This window comes from Malurus melanocephalus, unplaced genomic scaffold (assembly GCF_030028575.1).
Source record: "Malurus melanocephalus ecotype Western Australia unplaced genomic scaffold, MMel_1.1 scaffold_124, whole genome shotgun sequence".
Taxonomy (NCBI): Eukaryota; Metazoa; Chordata; class Aves; order Passeriformes; family Maluridae; genus Malurus; species Malurus melanocephalus.
Genome location: NW_026623356.1, coordinates 1923314 through 1942314, shown reverse-complemented (window position 1 = coordinate 1942314; position 19001 = coordinate 1923314). Strand labels below are relative to the sequence as shown.

Sequence of the window (19001 nt, the reverse complement as noted above, 5' to 3'; positions counted from 1 at the left end):
CTGCCTACTAACACATTAACACCATGATTTTTATTACAAATAATTGCAATGAACTTTTCAATATTCTGGTCTCTGTCATCAGCAAGAGAAGGACTTCCTGCTCAGAGAAATACTTGTTTTGGTGATCAAAGAAATAAAGCAAAAACGTAGACATCAGGTCTCTGAAAATCTTTCTACCATYTAAAAATGCTAGTGTTTTGAAAGCTGTGTAATATATTGATTCCAGAGACACACATTTCGGACTGCAGCAGTTTATTATCTCYTCTTTGCCATTACTGCTGAATGATGTCTCCCAAGCTGCTGCACATATAAAAAAATACGTGTTTCACTTTAAAAATGTTTTATCTTCATGTTTAAATTTTASCTCTCTCATGGGAAACCATATATAATAAGAGATTTCTTCAAACTTCACAGCCAGAGAAAATGTTAAGCTTGAGTCTTTTACCACACACTGCATTACAAAGAGCATTTTATAAAGATCAAGCTCAAACAAAAATCCATATTCTTTGTCTCTAACTGTATTTTGTAAATGTCAATCCAGCTTCTTTTCCTTCCAGTTTATATTTAGGTGCTGCAAATCAAATTCGAAGGGAAAATGTCTGAATGTCTGAAGAGCACCAGAATTCTTTTTTTTTTTTTTTTTTTTTTTTTTTCTAAACAGAGATGCAGTGAGATTTTATTTACTGTGTACATGTGAAGCCTGAGAGAAGGGAACCCATGCTTACGTATTTTTCTCACTTGACACAGACACAAGGAAACACCATACCTGACTCAAATAAAAGCTGATTAAATGAAAAATTACTTACAAAAGAAAAAAGACAGAAGCAAGTCAGAAAGCTACCTTCTTACGACATCTTCTCCATTCCAACACGGGAGTCCATCAGCAGCTGCCAACTCATTCCCGCACAGTTGATCCGCCAGACCGCTGTAAAATGCCCTGTAGAGCCGAAGGTGGCTGATAAATTCCCTGCACACAAGAAATAATTATCAGGGTCAACCACCACCACTAAGCCATCTTGCTGAAGGAATRCATTTGTTCCATCACTCTCCATTGGTTCCAGTGATATTTTAAATCAATTTGTCAATAGGTGARTTTAATTCTTTTAAATACTCTTCATCAGTTTATAAAGTTGATATTCATACTGGTCAAACTTTTTTAAAAACCCTTACTTTACATGTACTATTTTTCTTCAACCTGAATTTTTTTTTTGCATACTGGTGATACAGTTTGCAATGCTACAGTTGGACAAATAAATGAAAAAATGTTCCAAAAAAAACCCTCCACAGCATATGAACAAGTCACCTGTTTCTCCAAAGTGCTATCAACAAGTCCCCTACATATCATTACAAACACTACAAGGAGTACTTGTTAAAGTGATTCAGCCACTGAARATTTAGGTAAAATGGATTTAAAATGTTAAATATTTAGTAAAGATTTAAACAATGCCTGGAAGATTATATCAGTTCTACCATGTGCTGTGCTGGTAGGTTATAAATTATGTAGTGTTATTTTAAATAATTGTCAAGATGCCCAGAGCTAATGATAAGCTTTTGTACTTAATTCAGAATGAATGAATTATTTTTTAGTTGGTATGTTCTTAACAGAGTTGTGATATTTAATATAAATTGTTTATTTATGTATTGAAAATCTCTTCCTGGGAGACCCCTTCCTACTGTGAAAAATTAAAATACTTATTCATTCTGGAATGGAACATGACACATYACTGAGTTATCTATAACCTGCAGGCACACAGAAAGCGCCACCAAATGCTGTACTCATTGCTCTGTCAACCAGAAAGCTTCACTTTATGTTAACTTCTTGTATAGTGTCTGGAGTTAGGAAAAGAAGCCAGAAATAATATACACATTTGCCTATATTTAGTTACCACMGGCCTAAAATGCTATAAGGAATTTAATTGTTAAGTATTGCTTACTTCAAATTAAAACAGGTAAAATACTAGTGATTATATACAGTCCATCTTTAAAAAAGCCACATGTTCTTTCATGTAATGGGGCAAATATTTTACGCAAACCACAGTTGTTTCAATTTACTAKGCCTATTAAATTTGATGTGAGTGCCCTACTAATCCTAAAACTGCAGTTGTGAAAAATCTCATGTAAGGTCAATTTTGACTATGCATCATATAATTGCTCATGTGCATTAGGTTTTAAATATGATTCATCCACACTCTCCTYGCCATAAGAAGTCATATCTTTTATTTCTCCATACCCAAAATTGAATCCAATGTGCAACAGTCGGTTTGCAATTTCCCTCCAAACCCCATTGAGTAGGATTGATTTTGATTTAGTCTATGCTTTATGTTTATAYTATGGATGAAAAATAGTGTTACAGAGTCCTCTCAAAGAGAACAGTTGGAATTTCTTTTGAAGAAGAAATATAAATAAATAAATATAGCTGTCATAATATCTTGTCAGAAATTGCATTCTAACAGAAAGGTCACTCAGTTTATTAGTAAATACATCCTGAGGCAAAGTGAAATTTAATAGAGAAGTAATAACTGATTTCAGCCCCGTTGATGTCTGACCAAAGTAGTTAGAAGGGCAGATGGTATGAATGTCAATTTTCACATGATCATCCTCTAGACCAGATAGCATGTAATTATAAGGCAGCAGAGCAGAAATGTAAAATTACAGTCAGTGGAAGCTGAAGATACTTTTTATYTGTTTATTCAGATTTTTTTTTTCTTTTTTACAATTTCATTCTCTGTACTAAAAGCTGTGTGCAGTATGAAGTTCAGGAGGAAAAAGCATCACATACTTTAAAATTTGTATGTTGYTATGGAAGGGTCTGCTCAAATTTTTTAAAATTCATCTAACAATTTTTTGGCATCAAGAGAACAAAGAMATTTTTTTCCTTGTACCACATATTACCAGAAAATATAAGCGTCAGTCTGATRGTAAAAGGGATTCAGGAAAAGTTTAGACAGCGGCAGCCCACCATGTACTTTAAAAAGTAAACTTTCATCTGGAAATGCATTTGGAAAACAGAAGTACTATAAAAGGTAAATAAGGTAGAGTTAGAGAAGAGCACTTCTTCAAAAGCAGGCTGCAGTCACACTTCCACAAGAGGTTCTTACAGTTGCTATGGGAATATAAAGTGAAATGTAAAGTGATTGTGACTAATATGGAAGGAGGTGATCCAGGAGGTAGCAGCTGCAGAGGATATCAACTATGAAGTTGTTAAACTGAAACCTGCGTCAGTGGATCTCAAACTTTCTTTCCCTTCCCCCTTTTTGGTGCAGAGTTTGCATGCCATGAAGTGTCTCCAGAATCTCAGGCAGGGGAGAGGGAAGGAAAAAGAAAATTCTGCTTTTTGTTGCCCACTGCCTCTCATGCCCCTTAAGACGATGCAGTCTCCCTGAAGCCAATCCAATGTCCCCTACTTTGAAATATGAAACAGTCTTGGTTTGAGATTTTAGAATATGGTATTGTGTTTGGAGAGTGTTAGCCATCAGAAAACATCAAGAACTTGCTTAGCTACATGTAACTGAGAAACATGCACCCATGTAATGGGTATTCTCTGAAGAACAACTGTGCTGGCTAAAGCAAACTTCTGGTTTGCATATCKTTCTGTTCCCACAATGTTTTCAAAAACCTCTATTTGTATTTTGGGTTGGTTTTTTCCTCTCCACTATTTAGTACTTGAAGGTCYTTACACTGAGAAGAATGGTCTGCCTTTGAAGCCCAAAGGCACTTTTTCTTCTCCAGACATCAGGAGTGTGCAACTATTCTCTGCAATTCTCTCACTTCTGTTTCCTTCTGCACTACAAAGTAAAATGAGAGGAAAAAGAGGACAAAGAGAACTTCCCTGTATTTTAGCAAACACTATGAAAGAAATGAAATTTCTGATTTTAACTTTGTAATTTATTTGCATAATGGAGAGCCTTTAGTCTTAACCGCAACACTGCTAATGYCTTATAGTGCTGTTACTACTTACAGTCATTAAAGACCTGATTAACTTGTCTAAATATAGACTGGCCTTTGAGATTCCTTCAGCTACCTAAAATATCTAAAATATCCAGCAGAATATCTAAATCTAATATCTGAAATATCCAGCAGAAAGCTGGAAACCATCAGAGAATCACAGAATCACAGAATCACAGAATGAGATGAGCTGGAAGGGACTCACAAGGATTATTGAGTCCAACTCTTAGGCCTGTATAGGACTATCCCCAAGCATCTCACCATGTGCCTGAGTATTAACAAAACGCTTCTTGAATTCTGTCAGGCTTGAACTCTATGATACAACTTGTAGGACACCTGCATCCTTCTTGGCGGGAGAAGATCAGCTGAGATAGCTCAGGGTATCCTCGAGTGGCACTGGATGCTTGCAGATGTGTGGGCAGCTAAAATGAGTTCTCCTTTCTACAGACTGTAATGGCAGCCCAACTCAMACACTTGCGCTCACCCTGAAATGCTGAGCCAGGTTTAAATGAAATCTCCAAACCTCGGAAGTCACTTCAATTCACTATATACTGACAAAAGAGCCAGAGAGAAAAAAATCAGCTTGAGCAAGGCTTTCAAGATTCAGTCCCAAATGCTTAGTTTTCTCATTTTTTTACAGTAGAAAGGTATGTAAGAAAAGTCATTCAATTTTTTCTATCAGCTTGTACAAGTAGCCTTCTGTAAAAAGCTGCAGTCACTTTTTGTCAGATTCAGTAATGTCTGCTGATAAGTACAGTTAAATGTAATCTGAAAAATTACACATAGAGCTAACACTCATATTCTAATCATAGATTAAACCACACCAAATGACTCTGGTCATACGTCCATTATTTCTGAAATAGTAGTAGTCATGAAACTACTCTTTCCAAAATGTAACGAAGAAGATGGTGTTGCTAAAATGTTTCATTCTTTGGAGACTTTATTCTCTTATAATGCATGCCACTGCACTGAGCATAATCTACTCAGCTGTAAAATTTATGGCTTACTTTATGCTTTCTTTCTGGCTGTAAAACTAATGTCTTACTTTCTTCTGCTGGCAAGTGTTTCTTCCCTATCTCTGGAGAACATCTTCAACCCTTGATTATCTTTGTTCTGATCAAAGGAGCAACCTGGAGACTCTTTAGGCTTCCTTACAGGAGGACCACATATCTTATTCACCTAAAAGGAAAAACATCCACAAGAAGGAGAGAACACATGTAAGCAACAATTGTGACGCATCTCTCAATTCAGTTTCAATACATTTTAATAAGAAAGAAAGATCTTTAGACTAAGCTAAGAAAAGCATAATTAATTATCATACTTTACAAGACTGYATCAATAATGAATGCAGCAAACACATAATTAGTCATTTTACAGTAAAAAAAATAATACGAGCATTCCTTTTTAAGGGATACCAAGTGTATAGCAAAGTTACCCTGTATTTTATTGATCATGGCTTTTTTTCCCATAAGGGAAGTATATTATTATGCAGACAATATCAGTAAACTCAGAGAGTATGATGTGCTCTGAACAGCAGAATATTTCCATTTTTTCTGTAATATATCCCAATCATGCTTTTAATATGCATTGAACTTTGTGCTTTCTTTCAGAGTTGATGAATTTTCACAGCATGTCCAGTCCAGCTACACAAAGCATATAGTGAACAGTTTGCATGGTGAAAAGTTGCATTACAACATTGCAAGATGTCAAGGTAATGACCCAAGATGTAAGTTCAATGACTTTGGACCTCAGATGCTGAAAATATCAAGGAATTTTATGTCTGGCATTCTGATCTAGATGGTAATAGATAAAAATTAATGTGAACTCTTATTTTCGTCTTTGTAAAATGTGACACTGAGCATTTTGTATGACAGAGGATATCAACTCACATTCATAGTTCATTACTCTTCCTAGTCACTGAATAAAAATAATTAGGGCTATATATATTTATTAAATAAGAGATCGTTATGCTTGTAATTACATCTGACAAATATATTAAGCAGACTGAAAAACATGCATTTATGTAAGCTAGCCCTGGTGAAAAATGAATACTGTATGTGATTTATGAAAACTTGGTAGTCAGCAGGTAGTCAACTTTTACAGAGAAAAAGGGAGAGAGGCAATCAATGTGGCCTCTAAGAGAGGGATCCAGTTTTGAAGTAGAAACACATCCAAAATGCTTCCATGCAAAGGAAGGAGCGTGCATGCCACTACATAGGATTGTTTCCTATTGCATTTTATATTCCCACATGTAAGAACACACACAGTGAATAAATCTCATTTTCAAGTTATCATCATGYATTAGAGTAGTGCAAGTCTTAGGGACCATCCTTCCAACTAAGAATTGCTGTAGAGCTAGTTAATAAATACATTTAAAATTTAAAATAGAATAAACACATCTAATTGTGATGGGTTTGCTGTCATGCATGGTGAAAGTGGCGATAATGTGAAGACTCATTGAATGCACTTGCTTWGGCCAGTGAAAAGAAGAAAGAATCAGCATTATTACTACACATGAATGAGCGTTCACATTATGATTTGAAAGTGAGGGTAAAGTTGAAAGTGAGTAGTCATTTTAGCCGGTGGTTCACATGCCACAATTCAGGAAGGYGAGTTAAAGTTTAAAACCCTTTAAATTACATGCATGAATTTACCTGCAAGACAGTTGTCTCTGGACATATGACTTATGTCCTTTAAGGGATTACACTTGGAACATCACTTGAAGTATTCATTTCACCATTTCCTATTACAGGCAGTGTCTCTTTGGATAGCATTCTTGTACTCAAATTCAGTTTCAAGCCTCCCTCACACCTTTTCCCCYTACCTCTTCTTTAGAACACATTTAAGCACAATCCACCAGCTTACTCCCATTTTGCCCCATAAATCTCTACACTTTTTCTAGGCTTCATGCATCCTTATGCATGTTTGCTCTTTCAGTGCCAGCCTCTGAAGCAGCTTATCCCATCAGCCACTCCATGCCAATATAATGGAGATCTACCAGAGACACAGAATATTTTTGTCCTTTAACTTGTGCCACTTTTATAATATTCTTTTACACACACTGATATGACATGGGGAGCATTATGATTATGATCAGCTTTTATGAAAAGCAACTGATTSACTGAGTTGCCTCAGTTCCAGCTTGTCATGTACTTTTCAACTACTTTTTGTCTTACCAAGAATAAAACTAAGAGTTTAACACAAAGTGAGAGTCAGATCCAGTTCTTTGTGAAGGATACATGGGTCAGGTATGTAGGCTGTTGTAGGTCTTAGGTGTCTTGCATATCTGAACAATACTAGGAAATTTGCATTCACTGATACATGTAAATACAAATCTAAGTTTCAAATTYATAATCTTTCTTAAAAATTAAAACCTTTATGCAACTTCATAAACTTTTGAAAACTTTATATATATAAAAAATAAAATTAAAAGCCAGTAAGTATCTTAAATATCTTTTTATTAACTGATTTTTTCTCCAGTGTCGCAAAATTCTGAAAATTCTAAAAAAAAAAAAGCATTTGCACAGCACCACATACACCTTTGCCATTCTGACAAAGCTATGCATGACAGTAATCACACTGATGAAAACTCAGTTCTGKTCATGAGAGCAGCAGCACAAAATTAGCTCTTCAGCCGTCTCTTGCTTATTCAGACATAGTTTCTGAAGGATGAGTTATTTCAGCATTTACAATGATGATGTCAGCATCTCTGTTACCTTTCTCATATCTCTGATATTTAAACCTCTGGGRCCACTGTCTTTGTGTGGTGTTGGTTCTTCTTTCTGTGTTATATACATCACGCTCATAGTGCGCACCCAGTTGAACCCAACCTGGGCTTTTTTAAACTGTCCAGTAGTGCCTGTCACTTGTATGTCATCATGTGCATGACAAATTTACTTTTGCCTCCCTCACTAGACCAGTCTTCATTATCATGGGGTTTCTTCAGTAAACTTGTGCACATGAAAAGGTCACATACTCTTATCTTGCTTTTAGGTGTCTGTTCTGTTTGTAAGCCAATTAATTTATAATCAAAATATGCCAGTATCTCATTTCCCAGTAAAGGACCGATGATAGTCTAAAATACAGATACATACAGTTTCCATAATTATGTCTGCTTTTTATTTAYTTTTTTAATGCATACTTTATATCTACAGGAAGAAGTACATGTGGTAAGTGTAACACCACCTAGTTAGATTTCCTGTGATTTCTGAAGTACTGTAACTATATATATTAGCTACATTCTCTTTTAAGTTTTAGACTTTGGGCCACAAAATTTCCCTTCCAAGTGAAAAATCATTCAGTCCTAATCTTGAGAAGCTGGAATCATAACTTTGAGAGAAGGGCAATGCAGCAATGAACTAATAAATGACCATTTTACAGCAATATCTGATAAGAATGTATTCTTACCATCTTCCATTTTCACCTGAATGGGACTCCTTCTGAGCATTTTTTTTTTTTTGCTTCAAAAACAGAAGAATCTCCAAAATGATCCCCAAAGGGAATTAAAAATAGAAAAGTGAAACTGAAAAATCATTAGAAATATATTTCAGTGAGATACGTCTCATTTAATTTCAGGAAGAATTAAAGATTTCTACAAAATTTTAAAACAGGCAAACCTCAGGAACTTGCTAGGATTTTTTCTTTTTTTCTCTCTCTCTCTCTCTCTCTTTCTTTCTTTCTTTTTTCTTTTTTTCTTTTTTTTGTTTTTTGTAATGTTCTTAAATACCACACAATATTTAAGGGCATGAAAGAAACCTCAGAAAATTATAAAACTCCTGATTTTCACAGTTCAGACAAACCTATTGTCATTATAGTCAGCATGCTGCTATTATGCACAATTTGTATGCCACAGTATGATGACTGAGTTAATTAAAAGCTCTTGTAATAACCACGCAGTTAAATTGCAATTAGTGCCACACATGAATTTTATGGCAGTTTGATTTTGCTTGGTGTGATTCCTTAGAAAGTCTACTTAAGATTACTTACAGTTTGGAAWACTGGAGTATTGTAAGCCTTTAGATTCAAATAGGATTGCACTTTAATGGTTGGACACTGTCCTCTAATTCACATGCTCAATATGAGAAATCTGTCACATTCTATGTTTTGGTTTTGGTTTGTGGCTTTTGCTTTTTTCSTCCCACTACAGAAATGGTTCTTTCTGACCTCAGCATTTCTGCTGAAATTATTTTACAGCAAACGACTGAAGCAAACTGAGTGCACAGTCATGTGCTATGTTAGCACTATGAAGTGCTAACTTCAGACTAGATTTACCAAGTCTGTGTAGATTCAAGTTTAAATGCCTGCACGGACTATGGCAACACTGAAGCCTTACAGGTCTGAGAGACTGGATCCATCTAATGAACCCTTGACACATACCCTAATTAAAAGAAACCCTAGAGATATATACATATATGTAWCAAAAATTCTCGGGGCTTGCTAAAYTTACCAGAATAAACATGAAAGAGTTAAAACTTAAAGGAAAGGTCAATTTTCAGGCTCCTGCTTCTGGTTCCCAGCTAGATCTGAGTAAAAGCCAASAGGTTTTGTATCCAGAGAGACGTCTTCTCCCCTGTTCCCATATGCACAGCRCAGTCTCAGTGAGTAGCTGTGCCATAATCTGATTGTTTTAATGCACATTTTGGTTAGTGATCAATCTGGTGGCTTTCAGTTCTAGCTGTCAGATTAGAAATCTTTCACTTTCCTTACAGTTAAAGTCCCCTCAAACACTTGTGAGCAACCAGAGAGATGAAACCTTATAACTCTAAAACAAAGCTAGAATTAAATATCAGATTGGTTAGAAATATATTTGTAACAAATATAATTGTGGTTTATTTTTTTTTCTAGAAATACACAAGTGAATGCTTTCTTTTAGAAACAGATTCTTGATGAGTCACCAGCATTTCCAGGACCAGATTACTAATCAAAGTAGCAAAGATATCGATCAAGTAAAACAATGCATTAAACTGTTACAAAGTTTCCTTGGTTTGTTTTATTTCAGATAAACCACAAGAGGGAGCATCAACATTTCAGTATTCCCAAGCACTTCAGCAGCCTTCTATYGGTATGGRTTTTTTGTTTGKTTTTTTTCCCTTGAACAGTTGCTCATTTAATGTCAAACTTCTGTTTCAAAGAAAAATGCATTTTGATATAAGAGAGGGTGTACATGGCATGGGAGATTAAAGTATTCCCTATCGAGACAAAATCCAAGGTTTTGAAAACAAGGAGAACAAGTATGAGGTACCAAACATCTGCCTTTCCTTCAGAACAGGAAAGATGTTAATATGAGATTGTTTCAGGAGAGTGTGGTGGAGTACCGCCAGGCTTTCCAACCCGGGAAAATCATTTAAAAAAATCTGTATTATTTTCTTTGCTTTCTTTGTAAATTTTGTCTTCTTTATCTGTGACTACTTAACTCSAACATACAGAAATAAGCAAGCTCTGGTGTTACAGTGGCAGATTACAAGTTTCATACCTAGGCTTAAGCATTTTACAGAATTTGGAGAAGTCCATGACAAGTGAAGAGGAAAACATTGTGAACAAAAGCCTAGAGAATTAGAAACCAAAGATGACACTTTGAGTAATGCCTGCTCAAATTACTAAACAATTCAGAATMCCCTGTGAGACAAATCTTAAACATACTTGCCAGCTAATGATATTTTCAAAGCAATTTTATTCAAAATTGAAATAAAAATTTCARGTGATACATGAAAATATGCAGTTACAATTTTATTCAAGTGAGATAGAGTTGCAAGTAGTTTCAAGCTCAAAAAGGACAAATCCAATTCAAAGACAATTTGTAAAATATAAGTTTGTCTCACACCCAGCCAGGTGGTATTGGGGAAAAATAAATGTAAACTGCAGATATACAGAATGCACACCCACCAGCAAAGCWGTTGTAGCTTCTTCAGGAAAAAAAAAAATTAAAGGATTGCATACTGGAAATATAAGGAAGTAATTTTATGTAATATATAAATTGAAATACAACTTGGAGATACTGAACTAATGATTCCACTTGGTTTGGAAATAGTGCAGCACCAGTGCCATGGGGAAATGCTCCATCACTGGAAGTATTCAAGACCAGGCTGGATGGGACCYTRAACACCTGGTCTGGTGGRAAGAGYTCCAGTCCATGYAGGGGGATGGAACTAGATGAWCTTTAAAGTTCCTTGCCATGCAAACCACTCTTCTTCAGTCAAGACCAAGGAAGGAGACAAAAATGCAAAGWGTTTGCAAACCAGCATTTTATAATGAAAATATTTTTCATATGGTTTTGTAAAAGACTGCTGTTCAAGCTGTTGGATTCTAGGATCCACAGTCCCAGCTTTCACATGACTGAGACTAATATCCTCCTATCACTACATCTATCAAAATCAGCACTCCTGTCCAATTCTTGACACAGTTCTCATATCTTATCRATGTTTAATTATCTCTGCTTTCCTTCATAATTTAGCATGATRGGATTGCAAAATAAAATCTAAGAGCCCATTAAATATGAGCTACTTAATATACTTTTAATTTGTGTCTTCTGGTYTTTAATTACTAAAATCGTAAATGGTTCTAATTCWGCTGCTCCATTCATGAGGGTTTAACACTCAGCAAGTCTGGCAGTAAAAATAGTTTTTCCTCCTGAATGGAGCTGGGAGGGAAGGAAACGATTTTTTTTTTAAACTTTAAATTACCTAATGTCAGGGGAAATCCTAATGTTCTCAGCCAAGTTACCCTGTAGCCAGAACACAGCACTGCCAGTTCAAACTCTTCAAAGGCAGTTCAACAAAAACTGCTTCTTATGAGAGGCTGCCAGCTCTCCTGATCCAAGTCTGCTTCAGTGGATGCCAAGGTGTTTCATTTATGTTCAGTGAAAACACTCTGTGGTTCTCCTCTGAAAAGAAATTATATAAAACCGGCAGTAGYCCTTTTCAAGGATCAGCTGCTTGTGTGCAGTTGTACTGATTTATTTATGCTTTCTTGTGTTCAAATGTACTTTATTACTSCTTATTTCTGWGTGCCTGGCAAGTATAGCYCTGACACASAGCGTTAACTCTGTCCTRTCTTGTAGAACAGGCAGAATTGTTCTTTAAATCTAGGTCTAAGCCTATCCAGRGTCACCTTTGTAAACCAAAAGAAATTCAGAAATGTGTTTGTCAATGAAAGCASAATTGGGGCTCTATAAYTTTTATCAGSCAYGTGACTCACTTAAAACAAAAAACATATTACAATTTACAATACATAAAGATTTAGTGAAAGTAAAACAGGTTGGCTGCATCAGCATATCTGCACAATGTGTTTACAGTTTATGGCAGGCTGCAATTTATGTCCCTAAATGTGTTAACAGAGAAGTTCTGTTAGCAAAATTCCATAACAAAAGTATGTAAGTTAATAAAATCAAGTCCACTTAAATTAATAGTCATAATGCATTATTTCATTTAGCATAAGACATTATCAGTAACTCTTTATATAATTGGAGAGTCACCTTTTCATTATAAGAATCAAAAAACATCAGAAATAAAGGAGGGAAAAATGTGCTATCTAGTTAGCCAGTATTTCAGGGAATCTACATGYTTCTTCCCCATTCCAAACTTCAATTTATGAGATCAATGTTTTTTCTTCCTATATCTGTATAGTAAGTGTTTCAGTGCCTCCTCATCTCTTCTTTGAACCTGGGAAAAAATAGTTTTCTTTGAAGATGTTCTGTGACATACAAACAGTCACTTATACAYGTTCATATTATTTCAAGGACCAAAATAGTCCAAAAAGCTCATTTGCTTCAAAATCTCTGGATATGCCCTCAGCCAAGTTTTTCTCTTTCGTTGCAAAGGGTTGGTAGTGATTTAMAGCCAACTGAGATACCAGAAGTCTGTTCAGCTCAGTACCTCTCTTTGTGAGCAATTACTCTGTTTCACAATGAAAAATGAAGAGTAGAGAAAAAATACRTACACAGGTTACAGAAAGAATTTTTAGTGCTCTTCCATCACACCTGTTCAAGCTTTCTACTCAGCTTTGGAGAAGGAGGGAAGAGTCTCCTTTATCCTCTGTTTGCAAATATGAAGAATCAGACTGGAGCATTTTCAGTCTCACAGAGAATCTTTCTTGCCTTCAAYAGAGGTGCCCAGTGGGCACACTGAGACAAGCCTGCCATTGTGCCAAAGCAGAGTGAGATATCTACCRTTTTACCTAAACCCAGAACATGATGGCAGCCCAGACTGCTTACTCTACATTTTTCAGACCTCTGTGTCCCCATGCAGTCAACAGAAAGAGAAAAGCCATTTCAGATCTGTGCATTTCGTCCAAATTCTGCTTAACCTTCTGTTATAAAAAAAAAGAGGAAAAAAGGAAAAGTATATTAAAAATCCTGTTCTCTCCTGAAGAACAGATCTCAATCTTAAAAAGGAAGTGTAGCAAATTTGTAACATTTAATATAAGTTRCAAGTAATTTGAAATTGTGAAGCGGGTTTGCTCAAAACACATGCAATACAAACGCATAATGCATACCATGAGATGCGATAATGTGATATATTCCCACATTATTTACTTGGCAGTCCAGATTAAATGTATTTCATGTAAACTTGCACTACTCAGAACTGTTTGCCAAAGCCATGCATGTGTGTTGATAACTGCAGTGGGTTGGACTTAGCTAAGAGCCAAAGGCCACCAGCTGCTCTCTCACTGCYCCTYCTCTACAGAATAAAAAGGGGAAAAATAAGAAGAAAAATCTTGTGGGTTGAGATAAAGACAAGGAGATCACCAATTAATGTCATGGCCAGAACAGTCTCAGCTTGGGGAACAGAAATTAATATACTGCCAATCAAAAATAGATGAGGATGGTGGTAAACAAAGTTCAGACAAGAAACACCTTCTTCCTAACTCCTCCCTCCTTCATCTGAAGGTAAATCTCATTCCTTCATTTCCAGCTCTTCTGTCACCCCTCAGTCTCTCAGGTCCTGCAGTGGGATGGGGGGCTAGGGATTGTCATCAGCCCATAACACTTTGTTAAATGTTATGTGTAAATGCAGCCCGTACAAATAACTCCACTGTAGGAGACACAGGGGAGGAATCTGGGCAATTTGGCAAACAAATTTTAGGAAAGCACTTTTCAGAAAAGTGTGAAAAGTGAACTTGACACAGGATATGAACATCTTCTCACCAAGGGTGAGAAATATGTCCTCTGTCATTTTCATAAAAGAAAGGAAAATTGGAAAAGGAATAGAAAAGGATGTGTCTTGAAAGTGGAACCAAAAGCTGAGACACCTTGTACTCAAATGCTGAGAAGCTGAGGAACATAGCAACTGATTTTGTTTAGACAGTTATGGTTTCATGTTCTGCTATTATGTTTTAAAAATTTTTGATGGAAACAAGTGCTTCCAGTGTTTGACACAAATCTGCCAGTGTAGAATAAACCTTAAAATAAAAGCAACGAGGACATTAGTAAATATACACCCAGCAATGTGTACGTACTTTCTCTTTTCAATTTGCATTGAAAAGCAATACCTGGATAAATCAAGGAAGCAGATCATAACCCTAACACCTATTTTTGCATAACGTGTGCAGAACAACGCATGTATTACTGCTTCTGCCAATATTTTATGCACGATATCAAGCCTGGTTTCTAAGGCACATTAGAAAAAAGGAGACTAATTTCAGTGTAAAAGGACACAAATTTTGAGGATAATCCAGCAACATCAGGCATACAACTGCCATTCCAATACACAAAATGCTCTGATATATGATTACCAAAACTTTTATGTTAAATGTTGCAGCAGATATCTACTTGTTATTATATAAACACTGATTTCAGTTNATGTATCTCATGTAAACTTGCACTACTCAGAACTGTTTGCCAAAGCCATGCATGTGTGTTGATAACTGCAGTGGGTTGGACTTAGCTAAGAGCCAAAGGCCACCAGCTGCTCTCTCACTGCYCCTYCTCTACAGAATAAAAAGGGGAAAAATAAGAAGAAAAATCTTGTGGGTTGAGATAAAGACAAGGAGATCACCAATTAATGTCATGGCCAGAACAGTCTCAGCTTGGGGAACAGAAATTAATATACTGCCAATCAAAAATAGATGAGGATGGTGGTAAACAAAGTTCAGACAAGAAACACCTTCTTCCTAACTCCTCCCTCCTTCATCTGAAGGTAAATCTCATTCCTTCATTTCCAGCTCTTCTGTCACCCCTCAGTCTCTCAGGTCCTGCAGTGGGATGGGGGGCTAGGGATTGTCATCAGCCCATAACACTTTGTTAAATGTTATGTGTAAATGCAGCCCGTACAAATAACTCCACTGTAGGAGACACAGGGGAGGAATCTGGGCAATTTGGCAAACAAATTTTAGGAAAGCACTTTTCAGAAAAGTGTGAAAAGTGAACTTGACACAGGATATGAACATCTTCTCACCAAGGGTGAGAAATATGTCCTCTGTCATTTTCATAAAAGAAAGGAAAATTGGAAAAGGAATAGAAAAGGATGTGTCTTGAAAGTGGAATCAAAAGCTGAGACACCTTATACTCAAATGCTGAGAAGCTGAGGAACATAGCAACTGATTTTGTTTAGACAGTTATGGTTTCATGTTCTGCTATTATGTTTTAAAAATTTTTGATGGAAACAAGTGCTTCCAGTGTTTGACACAAATCTGCCAGTGTAGAATAAACCTTAAAATAAAAGCAATGAGGATATTAGTAAATATACACCCAGCAATGTGTACGTACTTTCTCTTTTCAATTTGCATTGAAAAGCAATACCTGGATAAATCAAGGAAGCAGATCATAACCCTAACACCCATTTTTCCACAATGTGTGCATAACAACGCATGTATTATTGCCTCTGCCACTATTTTATGCACGATATCAAGCCTGGTTTCTAAGGCACATTAGAAAAAAGGAGACTAATTTCAGTGTAAAAGGACACAAATTTTGAGGATAATCCAGCAACATCAGGCATACAACTGCCATTCCAATACACAAAATGCTCTGATATATGATTACCAAAACTTTTAGGAAAAAAAAAAAAAAAGCAAGCAAAAAAAACCTACAAAAAACCCCATAAAAACTATACAGTGTGTGATATAGATGCCAGAAATAAGGGTATTACTTCAGTAAGTGCAAGCTACTGAAATATACAGAAAGAATGGATCATACCAAAAACGATGGGAAGAGCTGGCCAACTGCTAGGTATGTTCAGGTAGGAATAAAGCCTACTATTTAAATAAAACAACTTTTAATTAGTTACAAACAAGACATAAACATTTGATTTGGTGATTTTCACTTTGTTTTCAAAGCTCTCCATTCTTTTTCCTGATGAACAAAACCCAGTTTAGCTTCAGAAGAAAACTTTTTGATAGCAGCAAAGAGCTTTCCCATGATGAARCATTGGGTAAGTGAAATAAAACACTAGAAGAATCTGAATTAGATAGAGGTCATGACTGCAATAGACTTACTTCATGCTAAATTAAAAATATGACAGATGTATAAAAATATGCCATACTGTATTACACAAGCAATACAGTTTTTCACAGCTAAAGCTGGATGCCTATCTGAATGGAGAGAAAGGGAAGGTGATGGTCTTCAACTCTGTGTTAGGTTAGATATTAAACCTTCTTTTCGAACACAATTGTATTAGACTATAGAGCCAATTACTGTTCAGCAGTTTCCACAAATCAGTTTCTATCGATCTTGTGAAGTAATTTAAATTCATCAATGCATCAAGTAATTTAAATTCAGCAAAGTAACGATGGCATAGTCATATGCCAAAAGCTTCAGGCAGAACTCCACAATTCTATTCCAAAATCTGCTCAGCTGAAAATGATGGGGTTTTGGGGTTTTTTAGTGTTTTTTTTTTTCACGTATGAAAGAACTACATGACAAGTGGCTCACTTGGGGGCTGTATTTTACAAACTTATACTGGGAACACGCACTTGCTGAAAGTTAGAGAAGTACAAGGCTGAGTCTAGGTAGATAGTTTGGTGACAAGAACATTATTATTAAGAACATTATTATTCATTTTCCCACAATGTCAAATTTAGGTAGTGTTTGTCCCATCTTTAAACCAAAGCTCATTTTTCCTCCATAGCTTGTCACCAATACCTCCACTTCTCTTGAGGACCTAGGTACTACTATTGAGATACATCTTAGCTACCAATTCCTTTGAAAACCTCCAGCCTATCACTCCATTGGTCTCAAATTTTACCATTCTGTTGTGGATAATTTTATTCATGCTTAGAGCTTGTATAAGGAGCAATTCATTMTTTTGCTTTGACCAAAGATCTGTGAAATAAACAGACAGTGCATACTGACTTGGGAAGATTCCGTTTTAGCAACTTTCTTGCATGGCAATGTCCACCAGCCATGAGATGAAACCAGAGCCCACATCCTGTGCTAGAAGAACACCATGAACAGGATACAGTCCTGCCTTGTCCTATCCCACCCTTGCATGTGGGTCCTATCCCACCACACCTGTTGAGTCGAAGATGGCTTGGTRAGAATATATCCCTGATGCACCCACCTTCTAAATCATTTCACAGGGTCACAGATTTATTTTTGTTTGGAGGGATTTTTTGAGGTCATATAGTCTAACATTCCCATTCAATTAGGGTCAGACACAGCTGGTTGTCCAGGTTCATCTCTAGTTGGATTTTGAATATTTCCAAGGATGGGAACTTCACTACCTCCCTGGACAACCTGTTCTATGTAATTTCATGATTTTTTTATTTCTGCCCACTGCCTGTTTTCCTGCCTCTTTTTCCTCTTTTGCCTTTTTCCTGGCTTTTCCCTCTTCACTGGCTCATATCATGAATTTATACACRTTGATAAGATTCCCCCTGAGCCTCTTCTGCAGTCTCAACAGTCCCATCTCTCTCAGCCTGTCCATATATGGAAGATGCTCCAGTCTCATATTCATCTTTGCGGCTGAACTCACTTCAGTCACTCCATAACCTTCTCGTTCTGGGCAAACCAGAACTGGACAGAGCATTTCAGATGTGGTCTCAGCAGCACTGAGGAGAAGGGAAGGATCACCACTCTCAAACTGCTGGCAACCCTTTTCCTAATGAAACCCAGGAGGCTGCTGGCTTTCCTTACTGTATTGGTGCATTTCTCATGTTCAACTCGGTGTCCTCAGGAGCCTCACGCCCTTTCTTCCAAAGCTTCTTCCCAGCCTCCAGCAGCTATGGATGCATGGGGTTATTCCTCCCCAGGTGYAAGATTTTTCATTTCCCTTTGTTAAACTTCATCAGATTCCATTCAAGCCAATTCTTTAGCCTGCCAAGGTCCCTCTGAACGGCACAACCATTTGGTGTATCAGCTGCTCCTCCCAGTTTTGCATTGTCTRCTAACTTGCTGAGGGTGAACTCTGCCCCATCACTCCGGCCATTAATGAAGAAATTAAAGAGTATTTGCCCCAGTGTCATCCCCTGGGTATCACAGCACTAATAACTTGCCTCCAGGTGTACTTTGAGCTAATGATGACAATCCTCTTGGCCCAGCCACCCAGCCATTTTTCAGTCTTCCTTACTGTGGATTTGGACAGTTTTTATTTAAGGATTYTGTAGGAGACAGTCTCAAATGCTTTGTTAAAGCTGAGATAGACATCATCCATTGCTCTACCCCTATCCTATCAATTTGTCTGCCCTTTCACAGGCACCGAGCAGGTTAACCATTATTCCCAATCAACTTCTCCSTTTGTTTGGAATAATTTCCAGGATTAGTTACTCCATCACTTTTCCAGGGATGGAGGTAAGGSTGACTGACCTATATTTTCCGATCTCATCCTTACTCTCTTTGAAGACATTACTTTATTGTAACAGTTCTGGCTGACTAGAGCTAGTCATTTCCAGCAAAAATAATCAGTAAGAAAAATACAGCTCTAAATACAGTCTATTAAATTCATCTTTCTGCTAGCATTCTATGCCACAAGAAAGATCTTGCTTTCTTTCCAGTATTAGACAGCTGATTAAAAAAAAAAAAGCAAGACAAAAGTCTCTTTTAATAGAATATAATTATGCCTWTTTTTTAGAAGATACATGACTTAGATTTTCTTTCAACATTAGACTGAGATTAAAGGACTTGA

At 36.6% G+C, this 19001-nt stretch overlaps 1 protein-coding gene across 1 annotated transcript in view; it reads right to left on the bottom strand.

Annotated features, from left to right (window-relative positions):
• Window positions 1-779: 779 nt before the first annotated feature.
• The window catches only part of GPC5 (glypican 5), a 112633-nt gene continuing 94411 nt past the window's right edge, over window positions 780-19001 (bottom strand). Inside the window, exons 4-5 of the mRNA XM_057370372.1 lie at window positions 4991-5124; window positions 780-967 (exon numbers count right to left, since the gene is read on the bottom strand). Of these exons, the coding sequence (XP_057226355.1) occupies window positions 838-967; window positions 4991-5124 (264 nt within the window). The 3' untranslated portion in view covers window positions 780-837. The remainder of the gene's footprint in view (window positions 968-4990; window positions 5125-19001) is intronic.